This window comes from Camelus dromedarius, chromosome 36, assembly GCF_036321535.1.
Source record: "Camelus dromedarius isolate mCamDro1 chromosome 36, mCamDro1.pat, whole genome shotgun sequence".
NCBI lineage: Eukaryota > Metazoa > Chordata > Mammalia > Artiodactyla > Camelidae > Camelus > Camelus dromedarius.
This window is the reverse complement of record NC_087471.1, coordinates 5760584-5776817: the sequence shown is the minus strand read 5'-3', so window position 1 is coordinate 5776817 and position 16234 is coordinate 5760584. Positions and strand designations below refer to the sequence as shown.

Sequence of the window (16234 nt, the reverse complement as noted above, 5' to 3'; positions counted from 1 at the left end):
TTTATAAGAGACAGGAGAACATTTTTTTCACTTTCCAATTTCTTCTTTTTTTTATTTTGAAGAATTCATTTGCCTTGGAATGAGTTCTTCATTTTTTTCTTTCAGTATGATTGAGATATAATTGATAGCACTGTTTAAGTTTACATACATCAAGAAATGACTACCACAGTAAGTGAACTTTCATCATCGCACATAGATAAAAATTGGGAGTAGAAAAAACATTTTTTCCTTGTGATGAGAACACTTAGGATTTACTCTCTTAACGACTTTCATATATAACATACAGCAGTGTTAATTATATTTATCATGTTGTATATTATATCCGTAGTACTTATTTGATATATAAGTAGAAGTTTGTACCTTTCGACTGCTTTCATCCAATTCCCCTTCCTCTACCAGCCACGTCTAGTAACCATAACTCTAATTTTTTTCCCTCTGACTTTATTGGTTTGATTTTGAAGTATAATTGACCTACAACACTATGTTGGTTCTTGTTACATAACATGGTTATTTTGATATTTCTATGAATTTCAAAAAGATCACCATAAATCTGTCCCCATACAAATGTATTCCATAATTATTGACTATATTCCCCACACTGAATATGTCATAATTGTGACTCTTTTATTTCACAACTGGAAGTCTGTAGGGGTCCCAGAAGGAGACAAGAAAGAGAGAGAGAGGAGCAGAAAATGTATTTAAAGTCATAATAGTTGAAAACTTCCCTAACCTAGAAAAGGAAACAGACATCTTGGTCCAGGAAGCAGAGAGAGTCCCTCCCTGTAAAAATCTGTTGGAACTGACAAATGAATTCTAACCTGTTTCAACTAATAAGATAAACACATACAGAACAGTTCTATTTCTGTGCACTGCCAATAAACAATTCCAAAGGGAAATTAAGAAAACAATGCCATTTACAATGGCCTAAAAAGGATAAAATACTTAAGAATAAGACTAAGTGTAACAAGGAGGCATAAGACTTTTACAGTGAAAACTGCAAAATATTGCTGAAAAAATTTTAAAAGGCCTAAACAGGAAGACTTTCCATCTTCATGGGTTGGGAGACATTGCTGTTATAATGACAGTATCACCTGGAACAATATGCACATTCAATGCACTCTTTATCAAAATCTCAGTGGTGTAATTTCAGAAATGAAAGAAACCATCTTCAAATTTGTATGAAATTCCAGGGGACCCACAGTATCGAAAACAATGTTCAAAAAGAAAAACAAAGTTGAGAGACTTATATTTCCTGATTTCCAAGTACAGTAATCCAAGCCGTGTGGTATTGGCATAATGATTTAGACATATAGACCAGTGGAATAGAATTAAGAGACTGGAAATAAACCCTTATATCTATGGTCAATTGAGTTTTGATATTCAAGACCATTCAATGGGAAAAGAGTAGTCTCTTCAACTAACAGTGCTGGAGAAACTGGATAGCAAACATGCAATGAATGCAGCTGGGCTGTTACCTTACACTAGATACAAAAAGTAACTGAAAATGATTCAAATCAAAAATGTAAGTATTGAAACTATAAAACTTTTAGAAGAAAATAGACGGGCAGTTCTTGATGGCCTTAGGCTTGGCAATGGGTTTTTAAAAATATGACACTAAAGCATAGTGTCATATTTAAAGCAAAAAAAAAAGTATATCGAACTACATCAAAATTTAAATCTCTGCAGCAAAAGAAACGATCAACAGAATGTGAGAAAATATTGGTGAATCAAATAACTGATAAGGTTTGATACCTAGAATATATAAATTAATCCTACAGCTCAACAACAAAAGACGGACATCCCAACTTAAAAACGGGTAACCGACTTGAATAGACATTTCTCCACAGATGATATACAAATGGCCAGGAACCATATGAAAAGATGCTCAAGATCACTAACCATCAGAAAAATGCAGACTAAAAATAAAACCATGATGAGATACTACCTCGTACCCATTTGATGGCACTATCAATAATACAGAAAATAAAGGTTGGTGACGATGTGCAGAATTGGAACCGTTGTGTGCTGTTGGCGAGATTATAAAATGATGCAGCTGCTGTGGAAAAACAGTATGATGGTGCCTCAAAGATACTAAAAAATAGAAATACCGTATGATTTAGCAATCCTGCTTCTGGGTATATATCTAAACGGATTGAAAGCAAGGTCTCAAAGAAATATTTGCACACCTTTATTCATAGCAAAGTTATTTACCATAGCCAAGAAGTGGAAGCAGCCCAAGTGTCCACTGATGCGTGAATAGATAAACGAAATGTCTTATATACATGCAAGGGATTATTATTTAGCCTTTTTTAAAAAAGAGTGAAATTCTGACACATTGCAGCATGGCTGAACCTCAAAAACACTGTGCTAAGTGAAATAAACCAAACACAATCTTTGTATGACTCAGGACATGGGCTCCCAGGTAATGACAGCTCCTGCAAGTTCTCAGGCCAGTGCCTGGAAAATACCTCTTTTTTCCAGGGCAAAGCCACCTTTACTTAGGGTTATTCTTTGACTCAACATACAGGAACCATTTTTCCTTCCATTTACCAGGAGCGTAGCAAGAGCTTTAATTGAAGGCTTGTCTGTGATTGTCTCATTATTTCCGATCTTGTGCGTTCCATTGACCTGGAGCTCGTTGAGGGCAAGGATTAGGACTTTCTTCTGTGACTCTCCAGGGACCTGGTGACACTGTCCAGTTTTGTAGTCACTATGTCCATGTGACTATTGAGCACTTGACATATGGCCCCTCCAGATACTGAGTGATGGAAGGCAGAAATATTCCCAGGATTCTAAGACTTACTTTGAAAAACTAATGTAAAGCATCTGAATGTTTTATGCTTATTATGAGCTTAACTGATATTATTTTGAATATATTGATTTTTGTAATTGAAGTACAGTCAGTTACAATGTGTCAGTTTCTGGTGTACAGCACAATGTCCCAGTCATGCATATACATACATATTTGAATATATTGATTTAAATACATTATTAAAATTAATTGGACCTCCTTCCTTCAGCTCTTCTAAGTCTTTCTGACTTGTAATATATTTCTGTTGCAATGCTAGTCAAGGGTGTATAGTAGATGCAGAATTGATCAACTGACCGACAACAGGTAGAATGAATTTCCCCATTTGGGTTCCACTCATGGCCAAAAGAGGAGCCCCCCAGTCACCACTGTCCGCCTCTGGGAATCCTGTAGGGATTCATTCACCAGATTTTCTCTCCCTTTTCAGGATACCATGTATCAGCAGATGGAAACAGTTGTACACCCTGTGCAAATGGAGTGGAGTTTACCACTCACTGGAATGTGCTCCCTTCCTGCTTACCGTGTACAACCTGTAAATCAGGTATGGAACATGGGACCCAGTGCAGGAGTGATGGTGTGGGAATTGTATCCAACATGGGATCGGGACACCTGGATTCCGGTTCCCGTCCTTCCTGGGCTTCATCATACCCTGTTTTATGATTATGTCTTAGGCCAATAAAATAAAAACAAATTATTTTTACACCACATGCCATACAGCAGGTAAATCTTTTAAATCAGCAGATGAAAGTGGTGGGAAAATGATCTGCCCCTTGATGGGGGAGGGGTGGTATCTGTATAGTTACAGCATAAGACGAGGCCTGGCCAAGTGGAAAAGTGCTAGGTTTGAGCTGTGACGTGGGTCTGGTCCTGGGCCAGGCCCCTGTTAGTCCTGTGCTCTGTGCTCCTGGCAGGGGCTCGGCCTCTCTAAGCCTTCACAAATTTGGGCCCCTCGGCCTCTCCAGCAGAGCTATGTTTTGGGAGGTGACCCACGGGTTCCTCTCCATCGAGGGTCTCTCAGATTATCCCCCACCTTTCCTACTGACCTGTGAGCTAAAAGATTTCCCTCCCTGTCCTAATGCATTAAATAATGTACCATGGTCCTTTTTTTATGCCTCTGAGTATTGGTGACAGGTGAGCAGTGGCTGTCCTTTATGTGCCCCTCATGTGTAGCTGCCGAATTTGACCCTGAAAGCTACACTGGACTGATGAGAGCTGAGCGGGTGGGTGTTTGGTTGGTGAAGAACGGCTGAGGGTCACGCAGGGGAAACATATCCCCAAACCTTATCCTTTGTCTTCAGGTGAAGAAGAGAGTACTCCTTGTACCACAACTAAGGACACACAGTGTCAGTGCAGAGCTGGCACTTTCCATGGAGAAGACTCCCCTGAGTTCTGCCAGAAGTGCAGCACCGGGTGAGATGTGGGAGCCTTGGGGCTTCCCTGTGCCTGCGGGGTCTCCTGAGCCTACAGCAGCCCCTCCTCGTCCATCTGCTGATCCCTGCACTGCCCCCTACACCTTCCCACACCTTCTCAACTGGGTTTCCCTTTGGCCAGGTTGACTTTTCTATCGGGTACAGTGTGCCATTGCTTAGGGTCCATGATGCTGTCAATGGCCCATGAAAAGTTTTAGTTTCTTTTTATACGAGAGGGAAAAAATGAGCAGAATGCAGCCAGGCTTATATTCATCTGTATAACCGTTCAGTCATAAATGGATGTTTTAGTATTTTTTACATGCAGGAAAGGACACATGAAGACAAATGTAGCCACAACCAAGTCAGATGAGACCCAGCATGTAGCTCCTTCAAGGTTCCCAGAAAGCCCTGGGCCACTCAGCTGACCTCACATCCAGCCCTTGTTCCCTCAATAAGACCGGAATCTTTCCTATTTGGAGATTTAGGGACCGGTAGGAGTTAGGTCTTCTGTGACGCTCCAGTGTTGGCTGTGATTGGTAGGAAGAGTCAAAGGTGGAGGACAAGAGGGTCCTTGTGTTAAAGCTGGACTGGAGGATGAGGCTCAGCCTGTGCCCAAACCCTTCTGACCCTTGACCTGTATTAGGCCCCTCACCCGGGCTCCCCCTGCAGCCCAGGGAGGTCCAGTGCAGGCCTTGCAGAGAAGACCCAGCTCCTGAAGGGGCAGCTCAGCACACTCAGCCGGAGCCCTCAGGGCAGAAGTGCGCAAGCCCAGATCCTTCTCCCACCCAACACGGGGGAGTGAGGGACCCGACCCTGCAGACAGGAGAAGCCTGTCCCTCCTCCACTGTCTTGTCAGGGGACACTGGGTGGGAGTTTGCTCCCTGTTTGTCCCCATCTGGCCAGCTTTCCCTGACAGAGCCCCTCCATGTCCTCCCTGTGTCTGTACCTAGGTGCCCCGATGGAATGATTGTGGCCAAGCGCTGTACGCCCTGGAGTGACCTCCAGTGTGTGGACCAAAAATTAGGTACCCAGGCCAATGGGGAGGCCCTGGTTCCTGGAAAGCCAAAGACCATGAGCCCGGGACCGCCCACCACTCCTTCTCCCTCCTCAGGCAATTCACAGCTGGTGCCTGGAATTGAAACTGCCTTTGCCCTGCTGGTGCTGGTGCTGGTGCTGATGGCTGCATATTGTTTCCGGAAGTTCATCCCTCAAGGTGAAGTACCCGGAAGGAACGGGAGACCCTGGCCCCCTCTTTCATCTCCCCAGTCCTCCCGTTCTTCCTGGCCTGGCTCTGATCTTGTTCCCTGTGATACCCATCCACCTCCCACTTCACCTACTCCTAAGGGGACCAGGATCACATCAGTCCCCCATCTTGGCTGCTGGGTCCCCCATCCTCCTGGCCAAGTCCAGGGGGTCACGGCCAGTTCTTAATGTCTTCAGGGCCCCCAGCCAGGGCAGAGAGGTGAGCACCATGACTGGGTGACAGGAGTCAGGAGGAGAGGGTCAGGAGGGCTTCTACAGCTTTGTTCAGCCGAATCCAACAGAGATTTTACATGTGTTTTATTTAACTCCTTTCTGCCCCTTCTCTTCTCCCTCCCTGGGGGTTCCCCAGAGTTGGAATGGACCCCTCCTTGTCACCAGGTCTGGGGCTCCTTGTTCATTGTCTGAGCCATAGCCCACATCCTGTCCCTGGCACTGTCCCTGGGGAGGGAGGTTCTGTAAGAGGGCCTTCACACTGCTAAGTTTGTGGAGTGGACCACAAGTGCATGGAAAAAGTGAGTTGGTTTCTCTTCTCATCTAGGTTGTGGAGTGGACCCCAAGTGCATGGAAAAAGTGAGTTGGTTTCTCCAGGACCTGGTGATATCAGGCCCTCAGATACTGCTTCCCATCCAAAACAAGGCCCTGGGTGGACACGGTTCCCATTCTGTGCTGTGCTGTGGCTCCTGGCTCTCTAAGTGGCCTGGGGACTCTGGGCTGACTGTAGGAGAGCAACTAGTCCATTTGAGCAGCCCATAGGCTTTTTGGCAGTGCTAGCCCTGTCCTTCTTACTGCCTGTGGGACACCCGTACCCATAACCCTGGACCCTGGGGCATGGGGGTGTCAGGCAGGGGTGCTAAACCCTGCTTAGCACAGCACCAGGGTCCTGGTACCAGCAGTAGATTCCTGAGTGTGCTGTCTGTGCCCACCTGGGGGAGGGATACAGCATGAGAGGTACACCATGTTCCCCATGACCCTGGATGGGTGTGTGGTATGGACTCCTGAGTCAGCTCTTTGCCTTCCCAAGGTCTTTTTCTGGCGCTCACATCCCCCAAGAGGGCCTGAGCCTCTAGACAATGCTCGCAACAACATGCTGATCAACAGAGAATCACTGTCCACTGTGGTCTCTGAGCAGGAGACAGAAGACCAAGAGCAGGCCAACCTGACATGTGTTATGGTGCAGTCCCCAGGGGAAGCAGAGCGTCTGCTGGTGAGTATGTGACGGCCCCCCTGCTTGCCTGGGAGTGTGGGAGATAGAGGGAAAGGCCGATGCCGGTCAGATCTCCTATCCCATGGGGAATTGGTGATGGAGGGAAAGAAATCAGGGTCCTGAAGGGGGAAGGGAGCCCACCCCTGCTGTGGTAGACTGTCAGCTCTATACAACGTAACCCTATTTTTTATCTGTCCAGTTCTCACTTTATCCTCAGTCTAGAACAGGCAGTGGGCACTCGCATATTTGTTGAATGATTTATTGAGGGCTGCATAACATTCCACTGCATAGTTCTGAAATAACATAGTAAGCCATTCCCCATAGTAATAATAGTATTAAATTTATTGAACATGTATGAAAACAAATCTTAGTCCAAATAGCTGATCATAAGAGGGGAGGGTATAGCTTAGTGGTAGAATGCCTGCTTAGCATACACAAGGTCCTGGGTTCGATCCCCACTACCTACTCTAAAAATAAATAAACCTAATTACCTCCCCAAATATCAAAAAATAGGTCCAAATTAAATTTAAAAGCTTTTGCACAGCAAAAGAAACCACCAATAAAACAAAAAGACAACCTACTGAGTGGGAAAAAATATTTGCAAGTGATATGACCAATAAGGAGTTAATACCCCACACATACAAGCAGCTCATGCAATTCAGTATCAGAAGAAAAAAAAAAAAACCAACAAACACCTCAATTTAAAAATGGGTAGAAGGTCTGAATAGACATTTTTCCAAAGAGAAAATGCAGATGAAAAGATGTTCAAAATCACTAATCAGAGAAATGCAAATCAAAACCATAATATCACCTCACATCTATCAGAATGGCTATCATCAAAAAATCACAAATAGCAAATGTTGGCAAGGATGTGGAGAAAAGGGAACCCTCATGTACTGTTGGTGGGAATGGAAATTGGTGCAGCCACTGTGGAAAAGAGTATGGAGGTTCCTCAACAACTAAAATTAGAACTACAATATGATCCAGCAATTCCACTCCTGGGTAAATATCTGAAGAAAACAAAAACACTAATTCTAAAGGATACACGTACTCCAGTGTTCATAGCAGCATTATTCACAATTGCCAAGATGGAAAGCAATCTAAGTAGAAAGGAATCAACAGTTGAACGGATAAAGCAGATGTAGTGTGTATATATATAGAATGTAATACTACTCAGCCATAAAAAAGAATCAAGTTTTGCTATTTGCAGCAACACAGATGGACTTGGAGGGTATTCACTTAGTGAATCATCCGACAGAGAAAGATAAATACTGCATGTTATCACTTCTATGTGGAATCTAAAAAATAAAAAACATACATGTAACAAAACAGAAAGAGACTCACAGATACAGAGAACAAGCTGGTGGTTACCAGGAGGGAAGGGGAAGGTGGGAAGGGCAAAACAGGGGTACGGGATTAAGACATACAAGCTACTATGTACAAAATAAATCTTTACAAAAAAAGATTGTATACCACAGGAATATAGAACAATATTTTATAATAACTTTAATTTTGTGTACGGTGTAAGGGAGTGTTCTAGCTTCATTGCTTTACATGCTGCTGTCCAGTTTTCCCAACACCATTTGCGGAAGAGACTGTCTTTATTCCATTGTATAATCTTGCCTCCTTTGTCGAAGGTTAGTTGACCAAAAGTTTGTGGGTTCATTTCTGGGCTCTCTATTCTATTCCATTGGTCTATATGTCTGTTTTTGTACCAAGACCATGCTGTCTTGATGACTGTAGCTCTATAGTATTGTCTGAAGTCTGGGAGAGTTATTCCTTCAGCCTCTTTCTTTCTCTTCAGTAATGCTTTGGCTATTCTATAATTTATAATAAATTTAAATGGAGAATAATCTACAAAAATTTTGAATCACTATGTTGTCCACCTGAGACTAATTTAATACTGTAAATCATGTATAACTCAATAAAAATAGTTTTTAAAAAGGAAATAGCATTTCAACTCAAAGGTTTTTTATTGTGACTCAGTTAAGATTTGAGTTCTTCAGATAAATTATGCCTATTTTTTGTCAAACATGTTTCTTTCTATCTCACATGTCTTGTTACTTTTAATAGTTAGCTCCTCCTATAATGCCATTTTCTAATATATTGTTTCTGATATGTTTTTTAACATTCATTAAGACATGCATTCATTTTTAAATATTGTAGCTTAAACCTTAGAGTTTTTAAATATACATTCATATTAAAATAATTATAGTTTCTGTCCCCTCCACTATTCCTGCCTTATTTTTGCTTTACATCTTGCTGGCTGCATGGTCCAGAACTTATAATGTTCAAAGATGCTTAGAGAAGGCAGATATTTTAGTGTTCGTTTGATTTCGTTGTGAACGCCTACAGTATTGCACCATTAGGAACCATGTCGATGCTTGTTTTCATTTAAAAAATTTTATCATTATGGAATGAGCCTCCTATTTTTAGGTATTTTGTAAAAGTCAGAATTCATCTTTAATTCTACAGAATGCCTTTCCAGTCTCCATGGAGACCATCAGATGCTGTCATTCCCTTATTTACACTACCGATATGATACATTGCCATTGACCAAAGCACCTTCACATACACGGAATAAACACTTACTTCAGATTTTCCAAAGTGCCTTTGTAAATACTCTTCATCTGAGTCACGTAAAGCCTGGGAGGGAGTGCTTATCTCCTGATGCAGTGGGTGGGAAAGGACTAGAAGGGCCAGAAGGGACAAGGTTTAGAGGAGGAACGTTCCTTGTCTTGGATGGATTATGTTTACTCAGCTGTATAGAATTGTCAAAGCTGAGCAGACAATTAAGAAGTGAGCATTACGGCAGGGAAAATTTCCTTCCATGAGGATAGGAGCCTGTGAACTGTTCAGGGTGGGAGGTTCCTTCATCTCTATAGGGACCCAGGAGGGAAGGTGGCTGCCCAGGTCAGACAGTGGGCTGGTTAATGGGCTCAGTTCTGAAATCCAGGACCCCTGACTAAGACCAAGGGTGTTCTCCACTGTATTTTACAGGAAGCAGCCGGAGCGAAAGAGTCTCAGATGAGAAGGAGGATGCTAGTTCCAGCAAATGATGTGGACTCCATTGAAGGTGAGTATTTTTTTTCAGGGCAGTGGAGCAGGAATGGAGGGAGAAGGGACAGTGTCCTAACTGCCGTCTCCATAGCTGTTAGGGCAACTCACAGCAGGGGATAGCTTGTTCCTGGACCATCAGAACTCTAAATCCATCTCTCCCCTCCTCTGCACCCCTCTGTCCTGTAACGCCTCCCAGTCCTTCCCTCTTTCTCCCTTCTCCCTTGCTGCTCAGGGCCAGGTTCGCCCACACTGAGGCACCTAAGGGACTGTGCTGCCCAGCAGGGCACCCACTGGCCCCAGGGGACTGTGGAGCACCTGACCTGTGGCTAGGCCAAATTCGATGAGCTGTCATATAACTAGATACTGTATTTCAAAGAATTGGTAAAAAAAAAAAAAAAAATGTAATAGGTCTCAATAACAACTTTTTGTATACTGATTACATATTGAAGTGAACATTTTTAGAATATATTGAATTCATATTTTATGAAAATTAGAATTTAATATTACTTTTTTCAGTGCAGTTGTTAGAGAATATAAACTTGTATTCAGTGCCCACCTTATGTACCAATGGACAGTGGTGTGCACTGCATTTCACCCACATTGCACTGAATCCCCGGTACACTCCTATGACATGCTTGGTGTTGGCTCCATCTTACGGGTTAAATTCTTGCTCAGAGTCTGTTCGTCCCCATCTAGCTCTGCCACCGCGTCAGTCAGTGAGGACGAGCTGGGTGTGAGGCCAGAGAGCTTCCCACCTCCAGGCCCTTGCTCTGTCCACAGAGCAGATGCGGCAGCCGGGAGCCCTTACTCTCATGAGAAGGACAGGTGCCCTCCTCTGAGGTCTGTTGCCCCACAGTCTGGTCTGTGGCACCCTCTGTCTCCTACACAATCTGCCTTCTCCCTCTGTGACTTCTGTCCCCCTTCCCAGCAGGGCCCTCGTTCCTCCCTTAGGGCAGGATTCTCTGGTGACCTTGACTCCCTGCAGTGCCTTGGGTACAGGTGAGGCCCCTGCAGTGTGGCCTGATTCTCTGCTGATGGGAAGCAGGTCAGAGACGCAGAGCAGCAGGTTCACCAGAAGGGGGAGCTCCTTGGGTCCCAGCCTGGGGTCTAGGCCTCCTGGAGGGTCCTCTGCCCTTTCTGAAGCCCATCCCAGCTCACCTGACTGCCTCTGTGACTTTCCCCCAACCCAGGCCTGAGGATGTTCTTCGATTACTTTGCAACCGTCGTGCCCTATGATTCCTGGGATGCGCTCATGAGGCAGATGGGCCTGACACAAAATGAGATCCTTATGGCCAGAGGCAAAGCCTGGGCCCCGCGGGATGCCTTGTATCAAATGCTGGAGGCCTGGCTCAGCAGCAAGGGGCGGGAAGCCTCCATCAACACCCTGCTGGACGCCTTAGAAACACTGGGGCAAAGATGTGCAAAGGAGAAAATCCAGAACTGCCTGGTGGGCTCAGGAAAGTTTGTCTATGAAGTAGGTGAAGCAGGCTCTGCTGTGTCCTGAATGTAAAAGAATGTAAAAGCATGATTGAATATCAACGTGAAACAAACAGCCGGTACTTGACCAATACTTGAAGGAAGCCTACCATCTGATATATACAACAGATTTAAAAGTTCTGGAAAGTTTTGATAAGATGGGAGTAATTTTTATGAAATGTTATTGATAAATGGCATTTCAGTTATTAATAGATATTTATGTTTGTATATATACGAAGAGTTGATTTAGGATGTCATTCAGCCCAGGGCACTTTGTCATCCTAATAGAATTACACTTTTTACTTCTGTTTTAGGTATTGTCGGATCCATCCATGGCTTAATATTACGTGATGTACATCTTTCTATTTTTATATTTTGGTGAATATTTATATGGCCATGGAAAAGCTTTTGGAAATGTACTTAACTGAGTTGACTACATGGGTTCCCTAAATGAGAGCAGGCAAGTATAAAATGAGTAGAAATACAAAGGGGGAAGAGGAAGAAGCCCATCGGATGGGGCGCACTGGTGGGATCAATTCTCCTTCAAATGCAGTTTGACTTTGTCTAGGATTAGATGACTAGCAACTTCTAAAATTGTCATTTCCAACTGACAATTTTGTAGGTGTGGGATTATTTATATTATTTATTGGTAGATGTTTACAAATGAGTAGAGAATGACAAATGGTATTATTGGTAGATGTTTACAAACGAGTAGAGAATGACAAATGGTATTATTGAGAGATATTTACAAATGAGTATCGAATGAAATGGTATTATTGATATTTAGAAATGAGTAGAGAATGACAAATGGTATTATTGAGAGATATTTACAAATGAGTAGAGAATGACAAATGGTATTATTGAGAGATATTTACAAATGAGTATCGAATGAAATGGTATTATTGATATTTACAAATGAGTAGAGAATGACAAATGGTATTACTGATATTTACAAGTGAGTAGAGAATGACAAATGGTATTATTGATAGATGTTTACAAATGAGTAGAGAATGACAAATGGTATTATTAATAGATGTTTACAAATGAGTAGAGAAGTAGCAACCACATGCAGCCCTTTGTCTAGTGTCCGTGAACTGGGCTGTCATGCTTGGGCCTCCTCTGCTCATCTATGGTCCTGGGTGGGGAGGGTGGGACATGGGTTAGATGTGAGGCGTCACATAGTCTCTATGTCATATGCCTTTTCTGGTCTTGTTAGTGAACCTTCAGTTCCTTCTGTGCTCAGGGGAGGGAGGACAGGGACCTGCTCCCAGTGTCTGCCCTGGTTGCAGGGAGGAAGAGTAGATCTTGCTCATGGACTGTGTTCAATGTTGGCTGACTCAGCCCTATATTGGCCTTCTCACTTCTGGTGGTCTGTGAATCTCAGCCCCAGAACTACCTTTTTTAGGGTACAGATTTCAATATGAGGAGCTTAATGCCTCTGTAAGCATATGACTTCTGCATGAAAGACATAACATGAATACTAATTCTTTTTTCTTTTCTACCATTGGAAGGTATACTTCTTTTTTGCAATTTTCCATTTTTAAAAATTGAAATATAGTTGATTTACAATATTGTATTAGTTTCCATTCTCACATGGCCTCAAAGTCTTAAACTTCAGGTTTGCTCTTGTATCACTTACTTTTGCATTTGCACAATATTGTATATGTTACAGGTGTAGAATATAGAGAGTCACAGTTTTTGTTGTTGGGGGGGAAGGTAGTTGGATTTACTTATTGTTTTATTTTTAGAGGAGTTGCTGGGGTTTGAACCCAGGACCTTGTATATGCTAAGCATGTACTTTACCACTTGAGCTATACCCTCCCTCCAGTTCATCTGTTGATGAACACTTAGGTTGCTTTCCACCTTGGCAGTTGTAAATAATGCTTCTATGAACACTGGATTGCATGTATCTTTTAGAATTAGTGTTTTTGTTTTCTTCAGATATTTACCCAGGAGTGGAATTGCTGGATCATATTGTAGTTCTATTTTTAGTTTGTTGAGGAACTTCCGTACTGTTTTCCACAGTGGCTGTACCAATTTCAATTCCCACCAACAGTATATGAGGGTTCCCTTTTCTCCACATCCTTGCCAACATTTGTTATTTGTGATTTTTTGATGATAGCCATTCTGACAGATGTGAGGTGATATTATGGTTTTGATTTGCACTTCTCTGATTAGTGATTTTGAGCATCTTTTCATCTGCATTTTCTCTTTGGAAAAATGTCTGTTCAGATCTTCTGCCCATTTTTAAGTTGAGTTGTTTGTTGGATTCTTTTTTTTTTTTTTTTTTTTGACACTGAATTGTATGAGCTGCTTATATGTGTGGGGTATTAACTCCTTATTGGTCATATCATTTGCAAATATTTTCTCTCATTCAGTAGATTGTCTTTTTGTTTTATTGATAGTTTCCTTTGCTGTGCAAAAGCTTTTAAGTTTATTTTGGACCGATTTGTTGATATTTGCTTTTATTTCCTTTGCTTTAGGCAACAGATCTAAATAAAATATTGGTACAGATTATGTCAAATTGTGTTCTGCTTATGTTTTCCTCCAGGAGTTTTATGGCTTCTGTTCTTCATTTGAACTTTAATCCATTTTTAGTTTATTTTTGTATGTAGTGTTAAAGAATGTTCTATTTCATTCTTTTACATGTAGCTGTCCAGTTTTCCCAGCACCACTTATTATTCAGAATGTCTTTTCTCCATTGTATATTTTTGCCTCTGCTGTCATAGATTAATTGACCATAAGTGCTTGGGTTTCTTTCTGGGCTCTCTATTCTATTCTGTTGAAATATGTGTTTGTTTTTATGCCAGTACTGTACTGTTTTGATTAATGCAGCTTTGTAGTATTATCTGAAGTCAGGGAGCCTGATTCCTACAGCTGTGTTCATCTTTCTCAAGATTGTTTTAACTTTTCCATGTCTTTTATGTTTCCACACAAAGTTTAAAATTATTTGTTCTAGTTCGGGGGAAAATAGCATTGGACTTTTGATAAGGATGCATTGAATCTGTTTATTGCATTGGGTAGTATGGTCATTTTAACAATATTCTTCCAATCCAAGTACATGGTATATCTTTCTGTCTGTTTGTATTGTCTTCAATTTCTTTCATCAGTGTCTTATAGTTTCCCAAGTACAGGTCTTTACCTCCTTAGGTAGGTTTATTCCTAGGTATTTTGTTCTTTGTGATGCGATCGTAAATGGGATTGTTTCCTTAATTTCTATTTCTGATAGTTTGTTACTAGTGTATAGAAATGCAACAGACTTCTGTATGTTAATTTTGTCTCCTGCAAATTTACCTAATTCATTGATGAGCTCTAGCAGTTTTTTGGTGGCAGCTTCCTTATTTTCTATGTATAGTATCGTGTCACATACAAACAGTGACAGTTTTACTTCTTCCCTTCCAATTTGGATACCGTTTATATGCATTTTTTCTTGTCTGATTGCTGCTGCTGGGACTTCCAATATTATGTTGAGTAAAACTGACAAGATTGGGTGGGCATCCTTGTCTTTTTCCTGATCTTAGATGAAATGCTTTCAGCTTTTCACCACTGAGTATGTTGTTAGTTGTGGGTTTCTCATACATGACCTTTATTGTGTTGAGGTATGTTCCCTCTATACTCAGTTTCTGGAGGGTTTTTTTTTTTTTTTTTATCATAAATAGGTGTTGAATTTTGTCAAAAGCTTCTTCTGCATCTATTGATATGACCATATGATTTTTATTCTTCAGTTTGCTAATGTGGTGTATCACACTGATTGATTTGCAGATACTGAAAGATCCTTGCATCCCTGGGGTAAATCACACTTGATCATGGTGTACAATCCTTTCAATGTGTTGTTGAATTCTGTTTGCTAATATTTTGTTGAGGATTTTTGCATCTATGTTCATCAGTGATATTGGACTGTTAATTTTTCTTTTCTTTTCTTTTCTTTTCTTTTTGTATCTTTTTCTGGTTTTGGTATCAGGGTGATTGATGCTGGCCTCATAGAATGAATTCAGAAGTCTTCCTTCCTCTGCAATTCTTTAGAGTAGTTTGAGAAGAGTAAGTTTTAAATCTTTTTTACATGTTTGGTAGAACTCACCTGTGAAGCCGTCTGGTCCTGGACTTTTGTTTGTTGGGAGTTTTTAAGCTACTGATTCAATTTCATTACTGGTAGTTGGTATATTTCTATTTTCTATTTCTTCCTGGTTCAGTCTTGGAAGAGGGTGCTTTTCTAAGAATTTGTCCATTTCTTCTGTGTTGTCCATTTTATTGGCATATAGTTGTTCATAGTAGTCTCTTATGAGCATTTGTGTTTCTGTGATGTTGGTTGTAATTTCTTTTTTTCATTTCTGATTTATTGACTTAGGTCCTCTCCTTTTATTTTAAATAAGTCTTTCTAAAGGTTTACCAATTTTTTTTTTATGTTTTCAAAGAACCAGCTTTTAGTTTCTATTTCATTTATTTCTGCTCTGAACTTTATGATTTCTTTCCTTCTACCAACTTTATGTCTTGTTTGTTCTTCTTTTTCTAGTTTGTTGAGGTGGAAGATTAAGTTGTTTATCTGAGGTATTTCTTGTTTCCTGAGGTAAGCCTGTATCACTATAAATTTCCCTTTTAGAATTGCTTTTGCCGTGTCCCATAGGTTTTGGGTCATTGTATTTTCATTTTCATTTGTCTCCAGGTATTTTTTAAATTTATTCTGTGATTTCTTCAGTGATCCATTGGTTGTTTAGTAGCATATTGTTTAGCCTCCATGTGTTTGTGTTTTTCTGCAGCTGATATAAAATGTGGTATCAAAAACAGTAGTCATGAGGGGAAGATAGTACAACTGCAGGGTTTTTAAAATGCATTTGAAATTAAGAGATCAGCAACTGAAAACAATCACATATACAGAGATTGCTATATAAAAACTTCGTGGTAACCACAAACTAAAAATCTATAATAGACATACAGATAAAAAAGGGGAATCTAAGCATAGCACTAAAGATAGTTATCAAGTCACAAGAGAAGAGAATAAAAGAAGGGGAAAAAAAG

General features: G+C 41.1%; 1 protein-coding gene across 5 annotated transcripts in view; it reads left to right on the top strand.

The window, feature by feature from the left end:
• The window catches only part of LOC105102505 (tumor necrosis factor receptor superfamily member 10A), a 33407-nt gene extending 19662 nt beyond the window's left edge, over nucleotides 1–13745 (top strand). For 4 of the 5 annotated variants that reach the window (XM_010995883.3, XM_064482473.1, XM_064482471.1 and 1 more), the window contains 7 exons: nucleotides 3237–3350; nucleotides 4108–4219; nucleotides 5169–5431; nucleotides 6020–6051; nucleotides 6503–6685; nucleotides 9686–9761; nucleotides 10936–13745. In XM_010995883.3, the coding sequence (XP_010994185.2) occupies nucleotides 3237–3350; nucleotides 4108–4219; nucleotides 5169–5431; nucleotides 6020–6051; nucleotides 6503–6685; nucleotides 9686–9761; nucleotides 10936–11249 (1094 nt within the window). In that variant the 3' untranslated portion in view covers nucleotides 11250–13745. The remainder of the gene's footprint in view (nucleotides 1–3236; nucleotides 3351–4107; nucleotides 4220–5168; nucleotides 5432–6019; nucleotides 6052–6502; nucleotides 6686–9685; nucleotides 9762–10935) is intronic. The other variant, XM_031442210.2, reaches the window with a different exon arrangement.
• Nucleotides 13746–16234: the final 2489 nt, after the last annotated feature.